The sequence below is a fragment of the Takifugu rubripes genome, chromosome 7 (genome assembly GCF_901000725.2).
Source record: "Takifugu rubripes chromosome 7, fTakRub1.2, whole genome shotgun sequence".
Taxonomy (NCBI): Eukaryota; Metazoa; Chordata; class Actinopteri; order Tetraodontiformes; family Tetraodontidae; genus Takifugu; species Takifugu rubripes.
The window spans coordinates 9,095,458-9,110,562 of NC_042291.1; the positions used below are offsets into that span (position 1 = coordinate 9,095,458).

General features: G+C 43.1%; 2 protein-coding genes and 1 long non-coding RNA gene across 3 annotated transcripts; 1 reads left to right on the forward strand and 2 right to left on the reverse strand.

Annotated features, from left to right (window-relative positions):
* Nucleotides 1-201: 201 nt before the first annotated feature.
* On the reverse strand, nucleotides 202-6,324 carry LOC101077027 (phospholemman-like). Its single transcript, XM_003965928.3, has 8 exons — nucleotides 6,118-6,324; nucleotides 2,189-2,244; nucleotides 2,066-2,098; nucleotides 1,921-1,944; nucleotides 1,733-1,807; nucleotides 1,575-1,611; nucleotides 1,444-1,487; nucleotides 202-956 (listed from the first exon to the last, which is right to left on the reverse strand). Exons 2-8 carry the CDS (start codon nucleotides 2,220-2,222, stop codon nucleotides 937-939), a joined length of 267 nt encoding a protein of 88 aa, XP_003965977.1. The 5' UTR covers nucleotides 2,223-2,244; nucleotides 6,118-6,324; the 3' UTR covers nucleotides 202-936.
* Nucleotides 6,325-6,345: 21 nt separating this feature from the next.
* On the forward strand, nucleotides 6,346-11,416 carry LOC115250300 (uncharacterized). Its single transcript, XR_003888875.1, has 2 exons — nucleotides 6,346-6,423; nucleotides 11,221-11,416. It is a non-coding gene; the product is annotated as an uncharacterized lncRNA (long non-coding RNA).
* A 1,340-nt stretch (nucleotides 11,417-12,756) lies between these two features.
* LOC105416650 (uncharacterized) lies at nucleotides 12,757-14,971 on the reverse strand. Its single transcript, XM_011605388.2, has 6 exons — nucleotides 14,840-14,971; nucleotides 14,543-14,667; nucleotides 13,882-14,066; nucleotides 13,663-13,810; nucleotides 13,412-13,534; nucleotides 12,757-13,300 (listed from the first exon to the last, which is right to left on the reverse strand). Exons 2-6 carry the CDS (start codon nucleotides 14,640-14,642, stop codon nucleotides 13,251-13,253), a joined length of 606 nt encoding a protein of 201 aa, XP_011603690.1. The 5' UTR covers nucleotides 14,643-14,667; nucleotides 14,840-14,971; the 3' UTR covers nucleotides 12,757-13,250.
* Nucleotides 14,972-15,105: the final 134 nt, after the last annotated feature.

The window sequence follows — 15,105 nt, forward strand, 5'->3', positions numbered from 1 at the left end:
GTCGTTTGCAATTTCAATTGTCAGGGTAAAAAAAAAAAGTTGATTGGTCGCTTTAACCTCCACCTGCCACCAGATGGCAGCGTATCCTTATGAACCCTGATCTCGCGTGACTTCAAGTTCTGTTTTTTTTGGCGTCTTTCCCTTCATGTTACACCTTAAACTCAAACTTGGATTTATAAATAAGCTATTTTCGCGGTAGAGTCATGTGGTTACCATTTTATTAACACATCTTGTACATTGAATTCAAATACCTCATTATGTAAGGTCAGACTTAAATCGCATTGGTATTTAATTGAAATTAAATTAAAATCTGCCCAAAGACAAAACTTAATAATGCACATAAATATGTAAATATGATTTCCCTCCCCTTTAAAATGAGATAAAAAACACAGCCTCTTTTCATAAATCCTTTATAGAAACATAACATCAGTGTTTCTGTATCTCAACAGTGCAATTCACTACATTCTTCCATAGAGTCAAATATGACCATGAACAGATCATCAGGAATTATCGACACCGTCACAAACACTCGGAACTATGTGGATATTATATTTTCAAACAGCGGTCAGGCCGGTCACAATACGTCACAATCTATATCAGCGTTTAGCTACAACAGACAGTACGGGCTATAGACAAGGAGACACACACAAGCTACAGTATGTGAACACTCCAAGGAAGTTTTTGGTAAATATATATCTGTTACTGATGTCAATTTCAGCTCTGACACAGACTGACACAGAAAGTGACACAAATGCTTGTGTGAAGGTGTGAATTGACAGGCAGAAAGCTTCACAGCTCACAGCGGCTACACACTGTCAACCGTCATTTAAAATAACAAAAAAAAAAGAGAGCTTCTGGTAGGTGACCCTGCCGCGACTCCACTGTGTTATCTGTTGGCTGCAGCGTCGGTGAGCCAGCGTGTGTTCTGGTGGACGTCTAACAGTCGCAGGAACGAGCTGCGGAGAGACAGACAGACAGGCAGACAGACAGACAGACAGACAGGCAGGCAGACAGACAGACAGGCAGGCAGACAGACAGACAGACAGGCAGGCAGGCAGGCAGACAGACAGACAGGCAGTTGAGATTACGCATTTGCTCAGGTAACATTCAGACACAAAGCCATGGCTGCACTGTTACATAAAATAGTGTTAAAACCCTTCACCCTCCTGCCAGACACGCAGAGTCTCACCACACGTTGGATAGAGGTCTAACCATTTAAACAGCACACCGTTTCCATGCCTGCATGGTGTGTGTGTGTGTGTGTCAGAGGAGGCCATCTGAACAGATGGAGAGAGTAAATATAAACCTGAACCGTGGCAGTGTGTCAACCGCACTACGAATCGCGGAATGCTGAAGCTTCATATCTGACTCCAGAACTAAGAAACATCTCTGGTGGGTCAGATGTGTTCACCTGGACCGAAGGTGAAGAGCTTAGATCGTTACCTTGGTCGGAGAGCATCGGTTGAGCATTTCCTCCTGTCCTCCTCCTGCAAGGTCAATGAAAGCAACATTGAATGCTGATCACTGGATATCTGCGTTCCAATAACAGTAATTAAGCCCTTTTTTAATGTTACCTCTTGTTCTGGTTGAACTTGCACCTGCATCGGCCACCTGAGAGAGAAGAAGAAGAAGAATTTAGCTTTCTTTTTTTTCGCAGGACAAAGCAAAGCCTTGCCAGGCTACAGAGAGGGGAGCATCACGTGTGCACGGGCACAAGCTTTTTCCATCTTACTGAGGAGGATCATGATGCCGATGAGACAGAGGACAGCAGCGAGGATCAGGCCCCCAACACGCAGTCTGTGGTAGTCTGCAGGGAGAAAAACACGAAAAAGGCATCAGAAAATACAGAAAACACCAAAACAAGAAATGTTAAATCTCACAACAGCTTTAAAGAGAGTAAGCTTTAAAAGGACTGATTACCAAAGGTAAAGGGGTCGTCTTCGGCTGCGGAAGCAAAAAGGAAGAAGGTCACAAATCATTCCGTGTTTTCACCCGTCACATCAAAACAGCTGATTGTCAATCGACCCAGTTCGGGCAAAGTTCTAAACAGCTTAACTGGACTTACGGGTGTGTTCCTCTGCAACCACCAATGACACCACTGCAAGAGTCGAGAAGGAGAGACTTTACACAAGGTCTCAGCCGATCAAAAAGAATAATGGAATTTGAGGGTGTGAAGGGCACGACTCACGCGTGATCAGCACCAAAGCACAGATCTTTGACATCTTTAAACCTGCAGTCGTTCACCTGTGGACACAAAGGTATGACTGTCTGCGTCTTAGGTGGTGAGCAGACATGGGTCCATGTATGAAGAGTGCGGCATATTTAAACAGCGAACCAATGTTTGCTCAGTCTGTGAACACGTGAAAACCAACAGCGGTGCGTTCATGGACCAAGCGAGCAAAGGGTCCACCGGTATCAACTCGGGGTAAATATCATTATCTCGGATGGCACAAAGAAAATGTTTTAAACGGGCGAGCACGTTGTGAAGAAAAGGAAGCTAGCTGATATTATTGCATGTGTTCTAGCGCTCTCTCACACACGCGCGCACACACACACGCACGCACAGAAACTTGATCTGATGTTGAGAGTGCTCTAATGGAGCCTGAACCATCCCCATACCGCCATGTCAATGCTTCATTTTTTCATCTGCCCCGCGCTTCCACAGCTTTATTCTGTTGGATTTCACATGGAACGGAAAGGAAAGTTATTGCTGTCTCTAATGTGAATTTAATTCGATTTCAGGAAGGGTTTTACCTTCGGGAGCCTTGCATTCGCGCATTCTGTGTTCACGCTGCAGGTGAGCATTGCAACATGCCCTGGGAGGAGACACAGCTTAAAAACACAGCGCTGATTTTCCACTCAGTGTGGCGCACACGCTCCCCCATGTCATCATTGATATAATTAAAATATATTCTCTTTTCTTATGTTTAGATGAGTGCTTTCAGCACTCTTCCATCCAGCCTGAAATGCGAAAGAACCAAAAAAAAAGGGAGTGAAAAGCGAAACGGCGGCTGTTAGCAGGAAGAGGAGGAGAGGGGGACAAGTGCCTCTCTCCTGGGTGCCTCGCCACGGCAACATGAGGCGAGGCAGGGGAATGCAGAGGGAGGGAACCGGGCCAACGACCTCAAGAGAACAGTTTACCTCAGGAGAAGAACCAAGCCGAGAGCATAGTGGCAGCGAGAGAGGACGTAGGGGACAAGGCCAGGGAGAAAGGATCAGAGGAGGTGGGAAAGAGGAGGAAAATGGAGGTGCAGCCTCCCCCCTCACACAGGAGTATAATGTTCTAAAGTAAATGTTAGTGGAAGGCGCGGCCTGGAGGTGAGAACAGAGCACGTTGTTACCAAATCACTCCTCCTGAGCTCTGAGCGGCTTCAGGTTAAACCCTAAATCTGTTTGAAACGCACCCATTTAAATGAAATCGGGTGATCTTATATGTGTCTAGGTTGCTTGAAGAGGACTAGTGTGAAGCCCTCTTCAGGTCACGTCTGTTTTATAACGATGTTATTACGGAAACTAACAACTCCTTGCGTCAGCTCCTGTTGTTTTTACGATCCACTTCTATCTTTTTTCACACAAAGCTTCTTTTCTCAGGCGCTTCACTATCTTGCCTTGAAATAATCTGTCAGGATTTTAAGAATCGAATTCCTTTGACCTTGTGCAACATTGTCTACGAGCACTGGGTCGTTACCGCGATGATATTTTTGCAGAATATAATAAAGGACACAATGTTTTTTGTTCCGTGGGGTGTTTGGACATCTAGAAGGATAGAAGACAGCGGTATGGGAAGCACAAGCAATGAATGTCCGATGAATTAAAATGAATTAAAGAGTAGGTTGATTATCCAAGGGAAGGAATTCTTTATGGAACAATTGCTGCAGCTCTGCCTGCGCAGAGATAAAGAGCTTTCTGTTCTGGCTCCCTCATGCTACTCTGCCTGTCTCCAACTGTCCTTAACCCCAGAACTCTCACCAATGTTTTCCTGCTCCTCTTTTCTTCCCCAGCCACCCTCAGAATCACCACCCACCAGTTTCTAAGTCTTCTTCCCCACTGAGCACCATTATACGTCATATCTCATATTCTATAGATTTTACTTTATTTTTTTCCAACCTTCCTGCAGAAAACAAAACCTTGTGTGTTTTCCTGTAATGAACTACAAAGAGCCTATTCACTCATGAACTGCACAAAATTCCTACTTTAAAAGCAGTGGATTCCAACACAACCGTTGTCGTGCGCACACACACACACACACACACACACACGACCGTCTTCGTAGATGAAACACACTGCACACAATGTGAGTTATTTACACAGCTAAACTGCCGTGTTCTCCGCCTAAAGTCAAAAAGCGACACAGAGGGCACGAGCGAATGAGCGAAGTAGGCAGGGAGATGGAGAAGAGTGTGGTTGGGAAAGAGAGGGAATGAGTGGAAACACACAGGGATGGAGGGAGTGGAGCATACTGGAGCCATGAGTCACATATGGGAACCACAAGACTAACAGAGAGCAGCTAACAACAGACAGCAGGCTCACAGTCTTCAGGCATAATGGCACAGACAGTAAGACAGACAGCATGTAGCCATAACAGACCTGACAGACTTTAAAAATGCTGCTATTTTCACGAGAACATGTGTTTTATTCTGAGATCATTGTCTATAGTGAGTTAAAATGGAGAAATTTGGTGAGGTGAGGGAGGAGAGAGCGGCATCAGATGGATTAGATCGATGTCTGCAGGGTTCCAGACCTGTTTGTGCGACAGCAGGGTGATTTGAGGGAAGCTGAAATGGTGCCGTGATCTCTCTCTCTCTTACAGCTTCTTTTGTTCACTCTTTCTTTTTTAAGACTTGTGGTCATGTGAGGAGAGGTGAGGAGCGTGAGCCAAGTCTGTTTCACCTCCCAGAGGAAAGACAACTCCGTTGCCCTTACTCCATCTTTGCCTTTAATCCTAAAGTGCCTCTGCCTCTTTCTGTCTCACCCTTCTCTCAGACCTTATTGTCAATATTGTGTTGTGCAGATGTTATCCAACACAATCACGTCATCGTCGCGACTTCTGTCACTGGAAATCTGGTGTAAAACTGTATGCATCGTTAATTGGAACCACATTTACGGGTCTCTTTGCTGCACTTTTAGATAAATTACTGACGCCAGACATTTAATCTCTAATAAACTCTCAGCAAGACATTATCAGATATGCTGCAGAGGAAAGGTTTGTGTTACATCTGCAGCCTTACAGTGCACAATCTAGTCTCCCATCTCAAAAAAAGAATTGAACCACATTCGTGTACATGGTAACAAAATCCCGCTTTAGAATGTAGCCTTGCACTAGTAAGTATATACTAAGTATATTATTAGTAATAACACATTCTAAGCGCCTATTTCTTTATTTTATAGCAGGTTACGACTCTTGTCATGGGCCTGGGTTCATTCCAACCTGTCCTTGCATAGCAACGGCTCTTTCACTCTTATCAGCGCGCACACGCACGAACGCACAAGATTACCAGGAGGGAAATGTCAAAAACACGTCAAATAACAGAGATCATGCGCGTGAAACCAGCGACAAAACACGCGTCTCGTCATTGTCGCCTCTTAAATTATTCAAACGCGTTAATCAAGCGCTGCGTGTGCCCGTTAATAAAGAATAAAGGAATAAATAATAGCAGCTGTCAGGAGCGCGCGTGATGAACAACCATCCCGGGCTGTTGCGCACGTTCCCAAGTTTCCCCCTGAGCGCGTGCCGGGTTCCATTGTTCCGCCACTGGCGGTCTCGCGCAGACACGACGGATAACTTTATGATTTTATAACACCGTGTTTATTATCTTTTCCTTTTCACATCTCATGCTGAAATAAACGTGGGGAAAATGTTTTCTATGAGCCGAGAAAGTGGCGGAACTCGTCATTAAGGAGTCACTGTTGTGATTTAATGACTTTTATTCCCAAACGTGAAACTTGTTGAAGCTAACGTGAAAACCGTCCGGAAATTAGCTTGACGTTAGCTAAACTTAGGGAGATGCTCATTGTCATATGTTAGGGGATAAAAAACTGTCAAATGTGCCCTGTAAGGAGAGAAAAGGAGTGCGGAGCGAACCGGTGAAATAAGAGATTGTTCGGTCGAGCTCTTACCTCTGCCGGGCTGAGTTTATAAACCACCAAAGGGGAGCAAAAGTCTCCCAAAAATGTGACTCAGAAGTGGCGACTCTTCCTGCGCGAACCAACACCCTGTCCACGCTCAACAGGTCGATCAGCTTTTGGGAAAAGTGGGCCGAGTTTAAATGCTGGAGGGTTGTCAGTGAACTGCTCCCAGATTGGTTTGTGAGCTGCGGCTGGTAGAATAAACCACCGGGGCGTGGACCGGGGTTGGGGAGCCAAGAGGTGGAGGGAGGAGGAGATGGACGAGCGGAGCGCCGGCGCGCAGCGAGGGGAAGCGCGGTGAGCAAGTTGGGAAGCTGACGGCGAAAAGTGTCGAAATAACTCTATTTAGCCGACCGTTATTAGCTGCAATCGTTTAACAATTGAGCAAATTTCATCCCCAACCTAACCCCAGCAAAAAAAAAGAGAAAGAAATATTTACTGTAATGATTCAAAATAATTGCAAGTGACAAAAAACATCCTTTTTTTTGTTATTTGCGTCCAAATTGTGGACGTTTACAGCAAAAGAACCTTAATGTTTTAGTGCACACCACACGACACAATCGTGGATAATGTCTACGAATTGTCAGCAAACAGCAACAACAGGAAAAAACAGTCTAGTGTAAAAACATTGCCATAGCAGAGACATTTATTTAAATGTCTGTTTTTAAAGGGACGGATGATTTTCATTTTACAGTACATTATGAGGACATTTATATATATATATATAATTTGTGAGAACGTTTTCTCTCTTTTTTCATGATTTTACAGTCCTGTGCAGGTGAAACCACCTGAGCTGTTTTGGGCCTCCCCCCACACAAACTGCCTCTCCGCCCCTTGGCTGTTAGCTCTTCCTTCTCCTTTGGGAAAACTGGTTTGTCTGCCTGGATATCAGATTTCACTGCTGTCATCTGGCACTTTTCTGCAAAGAGCAGAGGGTGGGGCGACAGTAATCATGGGAGGTTGGTAGTTTAGGGTGAGAGGAACGATAAGTCACATGCTAAAACATTTAAAAAAAAAACCAAAACAACAACATACTTGTTCCCGATAGAGCACTTGTGATCTGTGAACGCAAAATCATCTTTGTTAGATTCATGTCTAGGGTTGCATTTCTTGCAGCTCTTTGGTTAAAAGTGTTTCCCCCAACTTCCACTTATTTATTAAAGCAGTTTAACAACTTACAGAATATAAGGCTGAGTCCTCCTATAACCAGCAGGCCGGCAAAGATTAGGCCTCCGATTCGTAGCCTGTCATAGTCTGTTAATATGTAGAAAGGAAAGCAAGGGTATTAAAAAAGGTTTTTATTTTAAAAATGGGTTGTGTCAGAATTGAAAGAACGTTTTCACTTACTGTAAACAAATGGATCTGCCAATCAAACACAAGAGAGAGGGAAGAAATAAGACAATAACAGTAGTTAACGGTAGTAATCGTTATCAAACCAATGTTCTAGTAACTGACAACAATAAAGCTATCAAGGAAATCAGCTTTTAGGAAGATTTGACACATCATGGTTCCATATCATGCAGTTAAATTGAGCGAAACACCAATTAAGCACAGTAATATGTTGTACATTTGTGGTCTCAGACTCCTGTGACTAAGATAAAAAATGAAATCCAGTTCAAAATGTTCAGATATGGAAGCTTTTAAAGATGGGTTTATTCAAGCAACTGGTTCGTTGGCCTGGACCAACAACATAATCCCATTATACACGTATACTTTGGCCTTACTTGCTTCGGTTTCAACGAGCAGAGAGAAAAGCACTGAAACGAAGACAGACAAAAGGACAAATATGAGTGTTCTTCTTGTGTGATGTCTCAGTCTGTGTTCTTCATCTACTTTAAAGAATTAGAAGTTAGCATGTTTTCATTCTGCAGGTAACACTTTCATACAACTCCCAAGAAAACAGGGAACGATCAGTGACCTTGAGACGCAGATAATGTCCCTATTTGTCTGTGATGCATCTGCGTGGTTTTGGATTTTTCTCTGCATTTACCTGCTAGAACAGCGACAACGTTGAGATGTCCCATCTTTAACGCAATGAGGAGTCAGGTAGGTAGAGATGCAGATGCTGGAGAAGGTGGAGGTGGAGAGGGGGTGGGGAGGGGTAAATGTGTGAGGGAGTGAAAAAGAAAACATTAACGTCGAACGTCCCTTCCATCTGAACATTTCACGCCTCAGTTCAATCTCACACATGCGCATAAACTAAGAAAGAGCGTCCTTGTTGTGTGAAAGGTCAGTGTCCCCCCAGCAGGGATGCATTCTGGGTGTTTGGAGAGTAAACAGGGGAACATTTTTTTCCCTCGAAGGGAGGCAAAGCAAGTATCCAGCCTCAGCCTCCACTCGGTGGGGCAAATCGAGTCATGTGCTGCACAGCGTCAAAAGATATTATCTGGACGCTTTTGCTGTAATAGCACTGGCTGAATCTATTATGAGGTCAGTTTCCAAACAGACACAAAGTCACAGAGTGTGTTATTGTTGAATTGTCTTACTGCAACAGCCTCATTCCCACAAGTGCAAAACAAACCCACCACATTTTAGCAACATTCCTGTGACCTCTAAAGGGTTTTGGTCAACCTTGAGCCTCCATTACAGCTCTTGACTTTATTTCGAAGTGTCAAGACTTTTGCACTGTTTTCTGTGGATAATGATCCTTTCCCAGGAATAGTTTTGCCGGTTGATTTGTTTTAGTACGACATGCCTGTAAACTACTACAGATACAGTCTGTGCTGGCAGATCACACACATGCGATATAAAATCAGCAATGCAATTGAGACTGCTTGTCTTGTTTGGCTTTTATCATCCTGGAACCGCTGTCAGAAATTACTGCTGCTATCTGCTAGCATGACATTTGCCAAGGTCAAACTTTCTGAGCACCATAAAGTTTAAAAATCAAGTGGAATTTGAATTATTACTACAACTCTTTAGTTCATCAAATCAATGAAATTGTGCAATAAGTACTTTTTCCACACTTAAGTACTTTTCAAACAGCATTATTTAACAATGGTGTTTGCTATTAAATGATTTTTAACACCATAGAAGCACCTAAGACCAAAATGTTATTTATCAAATTTCCCATCCTGTAGCTTCAGTGCACACTTCCTGTGCTTACCTGTGCTGATGGTTCAGAGCTGAAGAATCGTCCCGACACACTGTCACTTCAAAAGTCTGCAGTTTCTGTTTTTACATACAAAAGTTAAAAGTTGCCCCTGCTCCTCCTCTTTGTTTGGAATATAAACTGAAGATGAGATGGGTGCCATGGCGACGCTCTGACGTATATGAGTACCTGTTATTTCGTAAACATCACCTGAATCGCCTGTGCACCTTGGTGCAGATGCCATTGTGAAATGAACTACTGGACTTTTAATTTGGCAGTATGACCCAAAAATGTTCACATATGTCACAAGTCTCAATAGGAATATCATTACGGTATTATAGCTATGAGGCATTATTGAGCCCCATGATACCCAATAATGCCCCATAAATGGCAGATGACCCCTTAACTGTGATTAAAAGGTATATGCAACACAGCCTGGACTGCTCTCAATGTTTATATGTTTTCAAGTCTGCCATCTTAAAAGTAACAGAACTTTTCACTTGTCCCCAAAGTCACCTCCACAGTGGTTGTTATGCTACCTGGTGGTTGCTGAGCTCACTTGAAGAAGGCATCATATCAATACAAAGAAAATAAAGACAGGAATTCTTGTCCTCTTTTCTCTTTCTCTCCTTTAGCTTGGTTTAGAATCCCAATGTTGATTTAATTAGAAGCCAGATTCACAGATTGGAATGTCAGACCAAGCAAGCCAACAATTCACACAGACTAATATTGTGGGTTTGTGTTTAAATCTTGATGGTCCTGATCAATCTAACTGCAGAGACAAAGATTATGTTCAACACTAACTCTGAAATGCTCCAAATGATTTCTTCCCCCTCTAGACTTGATCAATACTGAGCTCTGGACCCTCCAGTTGTTTGTGTCAGGTGGATCAAACCAGATCGTTTTTTAAGTGAACCCAGAAAAGTCAACAGCTGTTATCAATCACACTCAACCAGCAGAAGTGAACAACCTGACACACGCAACCGCTCTGCAGCAGTAATGGTGGTCAGACTGTTTGACCCAGAAGAAAAAACCTTCTAAACCAAGTTTACACTTGTACCGGGTAACAAATTAGTGTAGGAAAAAACTAGTTCCTCTTGTTACAGAAAAAGCAAGAAATGTGGAAAATCTCTCAACCTATCAAACGCAATTGAATGAAAATGTTAATTCCCGCAACCCTTCTTAACCTGCTGAGCAAGAAATGACAAGCTGTTTTGCCCGAATGTGTAAATTTGGTATATAATTTGGAATAAAAGCCGCTTTGTAATGGAGAGAACCAGGTTTCCGTTTCTCTGCTGTTTGTTTCAATGTGCCCTTGGAGTGTCCTTGGCGGCACCTCTCGTCTGTCTTTGGATCCAGAGGGATCAGTGGAATCTTCCAGAGATTCTCCTTTAACATCCTACTGAGTTGGACATACAGTTAACAGATGTGTTCATACTAAGTTAAATTAAACATTTTCATGAGATGCAGCGCTAAAAATCACCGAAAACAGAGAATAATTGAGTCTTGTGGTTTGTGTGTGGTTCATCTGGCGTTTCCCCCCGTCCGCATCAACGCGTTGGTTTCTCCCAGTGCTCTCTCGCTCCTCCCCTACCTAACTCTACCTCATTCCATCGCTGTCATGTTCTCCACCTGTGTGACTTACTGTTGGATTAATTGTTTTCTGCGGAACAATCTGGACAAAATGTCAAAGTTACAAGTCAAAACTGATAATCGAGGCATTAATGTCACACCAGAATCAGCAGCTCTGCAGCTTCTGGTGTCGTGTTCAAGAAAGAGAACAGAAATACATGACGGCATCACTATTTTTACCCTTTCTGTCACACCCGATAACACAGTGGGGACACACACTCTGGTATGCACACACTTGTGTGTGGTTCTGATGCGCAGTTTTGTGACGGGAAAGTAAACTGGTGATGAAAAGTTTCATTTCAAAGAGGAACTTAACTTGTTCTTTGTTAATGTATCTAAATGCATCAGTTTCTGTTTTTTTTTTTTGCCAGTTTCTGTCCGAGTGAAGATGCCCATGTCACCATCTCAGTGAGGTCGGACTAAGGTGACCTTATCACGTCAGTGGTCTGACATCATCCAGCTGCTGAATGTCCACAGAGGAAAGTGCTCTTGGATTTACTCAGTTCACAAGGTTCTGAGTGTAAACCAATATCAGCAAACCAAAGTAAAGGACATTTTGCCTTTGATTCCTTCTCATTTTACATCATTATGAACTTATAAAAGGTGTTTAAAGGTTGTAGAATTTTTCTCTCCATTTGTCACAGAAGTGGTGAAACCGACCAGTTGTCAGTCTCCTTATTAACTTTTTACACTCGATTCCACTAAATCAACTCAAACAACACCTCTGTAGCTTAAATTTAAATTATATTAGGAATAGCTCAGGTGACAAGATAAAGTAAACCACTGTCAACTAAGGGTCATCTTGAACACAGGCAGAACAATGCAGGTTATCAAAACACACATGCATGTGGACACACAGCAACATGTCATGGATGTATGCAGTGTTTTTCCATAAACACCAACACCAAAGGTCAGCCGACACAAATTCAGTCTCTTAGCAGTTGGCTACAATCCAGAACCATTCGATTTAAATCAAATTTAAAATAATTCATTCAAAAGAGCAACACGTGATGGGTGTCCATGTCCAAACCAAAACAAATGAGAGCACAAATGGCGCTCCATTGTATCCTAAACTATAAATAGACCACACACACATTTTAGCCTTCGTTAGACTTGTAGAGAGTGTGAAGAAACATCAGAATTTGAGTGAAGTCCCTCATGGAGCGAGGCGAGGTGGAGTAGAGCAGCTGAGCAAACACATTGCTCCACGCCGCGTCTGTTGTGTCAACTGAAAGACGAGGCAGGATTCTCTCCTGCTGATTAGAGAGGGCGAGAGCGCTGCAGACAGGGGCCCGAGGACCACAGTCGGAGTCTCAAACCAGCTCGCCTAATTGAGTTTAATGCTTTAATTAGAGATTTTGCTGTGGTAGTCATGTGAGCCTACAGCTGTGCTGTGCAGGGCCGCAGTGGGGTGATGGCGGACTCATCTAATAACCAATCAAATGATTTGAGAACAGAAATATATGTGCGTCTGTCAGTCAGTCCTCGCTGTCTAACTTCAGTCTGTTGGATTTGTCTTGACTTTCATGTTGAGGTTGCGTGTTGTCGTCCCCTTCTTTGTCTTCGAGTTGGTCTCTCCCAGTTCGTGTCCTTCCTCCTCCCTCAACTAACTTCATCACCGTGATGTCTCTCACCTTGTGTCTAAGGTCTCCGCCCACGTCCGAGTGTATTTTAAGCCCCTCCCACTTATTTTTCATCTTTTTTTGGAACGCTGTCTGTGTGTTGAGATTGACTTTAGTGATTTCCTGAAAAAAGCCTTTTTAAAGCCTGTTTTTGTGACTCTTCAGAGTGTGTTTTGCCTGTGGCCTTTGCATACCTTTTATACGTGTTTACCTCTATGTCGGTGCATCACAGTCAGCAGCTAAACAGTCAGACTTGTCTCCAAAATACAAATACATGACACGTGGTGTAAATACACAGACTATACCATGTGAAAAGAATCAATTCAAAGGCTGTACATGTACAAAAAACATTAAATCCTTCATTGTAGTTAATCATTTTGTGGACCTTTGCTCGCTATTACATTTTGTTTGCTATCGGGTTTTACAGAAATGTGTAATTGTCTGGGGTCCAAAGATTTTCCTTATTAACAGCTCATATAATATCCAAAGATTTGCTTCATATAATTAAAGATTCAAATTAAAGAGTGATTTTAGCTGCTTTTGTTCAGTTTGGATTAAGCTAAGGCAAATATGCATTATATCATTATTCATTCGTGTTATATAAAGTGCTTCAGGTAAACCATTCAGGCTGTGCAGGATCATGTTATTGAGGTTGAGTAGCGTCAGTCACACTCATCAACAGCAGACGTGGATTCAGCACATTTCACTTCTTCCTTCTTTTGAGTGAACAGACCCAGCCCACACGTGGCTTATGTTGGAGGGAAAATCTCAATATCCTCTCAGTCTTTTGTTACTATGGTGGTTAGATCCTCTTCTATTTCTTTTCCTTCTGGACACACACACACACACACACACACACACACACACAGACACAGACACAGACAAACAGTTATGAATTTGGTCAACAGAGACATTATTCTGCTCAGACATGAATACTTACTGAAACAATTCTGAACAGATTCAGAGTTCTGGAGTGTGAGATATGCTAATGCGGCTACCAGCAGCGTGCCGAAGAAGCCACCAATCACGCAGCCGATGAGTATGAAAAAGCTGGTGCCTTTATCTACATGTGAAAGTCAAAGTTGGGTATTAAATTGGTCTTCTAACGCCTTCTTTATTTATCATTGGCAACAGTTGCAAGTAAAAGCAGCGGTGGAAAACTCTGTTTTTGGAATTTTACTGAGTCTTTACCATGAACATGCAGGAAGGCAGAAGGTGCTTCTGTACTCTTTGGCCCCTGACAGGTGACTCTTGTGTTGTTATCAGAGAAAGAAGTTCCTTTGAGGGTCCACGTCGCCATCAACTCACCATTTTTTACATTGCAGCTACCATAAAGCGCCTGGGGAAAAAACAGATGAAGAAGACAGATTTTGGGGGAAATGAAGCCCCTCTGGCCTTTCAGCAGCTCACCTGGGGCACATCTTCCACCTTGCCGTCAGGGCAGGTGAGGCTGTAGCTGCCATGGGTGCCATAGAAACGGAAAGTGACGTTTGGAGAGGACTCTGGTACGCCGCAGCGAAACACCGCAGGTTCTCCCACGGCAACGGAGACATTTTCCGGACGGGTGAGGTAACTCAGATGACTGGTGCTTGGTGCTGAAGTGGTGTGTGTGTGTATGTGTGTGTGTGTGAGAGAGAGAGAGATAGAGAGATAGAGAGAGAGATTCATGTATGTTATTACACATCGATGGCCTATTAAGGGCAATAAATGTGAGGTGATAGATTTACATGGATAAGCTGTTTTTAAGTTTTTTTAAAAGATTTTAAATTCCTGCTCATCATTTCACATGGAAGGAACTTTTCCTTGCTACATCTTTTCCTAACATGCAGGCAGGTTGGCGGGAAACTTGGAAAACCAGTTAAGCAAACCTCAACAATCAGAGATGAGGCGTGAGTCTTAATGACATCGCACACATCAAAATAAAGATTGTGGCTGAGTTGTTGTTCTTGCAAACCAGGAAATGAAAGTTAAATTCCCGACTGTCAACGTGGACATTTAAAGAGTTTAGCGGTGGAAGTTTCTCGTGGTGTATGTAAAAGACAAAAAAATCCAATGTTCAGTGTTGGTTTACCTGAGGTACATGTTATTGTTTGGATCAGAGCCAGGAACAGCAAAGAAAACTGGGAAAACTTCTTCCTGCTTCTCGTGTCTCCTGTCTTCCAATTCTCCATTTCTTTACTTCTTCTGAAGGTGGATCTGTGAAGCCCAAAGATGCAGTTTTTACCTCACGTCTGTCTCAGCTGTACATAAACTACACCTGACAGGGACCAGATTTGATCTAATCACACACACACACACACACACACTTACACACACACAGAGAAAAACAAATGTAAAGGAAGTTGGGGGGGGTAAAACATTAACCGACCTTAAAACGAGCTCCCGGGCAGCTCTGCAGGCAGGTCCTTGGTGAGCAATAAGGTTTAATTATGAACATACAACCCAACATGAACCAGTCAAACAGCAAAGAGGTTGTGTCTCTACTGAAGAAGTTCTCTCTCTCTCTCTCTCTCTCTCTCTCTCTCTCTCTCTCTTTCTCCTTCTCTCTCTATAAGAACAAAAGACACCTGCAGGAATGTTGACAGCGTCTCTTCCTGACGTACAGGATGATTTCTGTGAAGGAGAAACGGATTG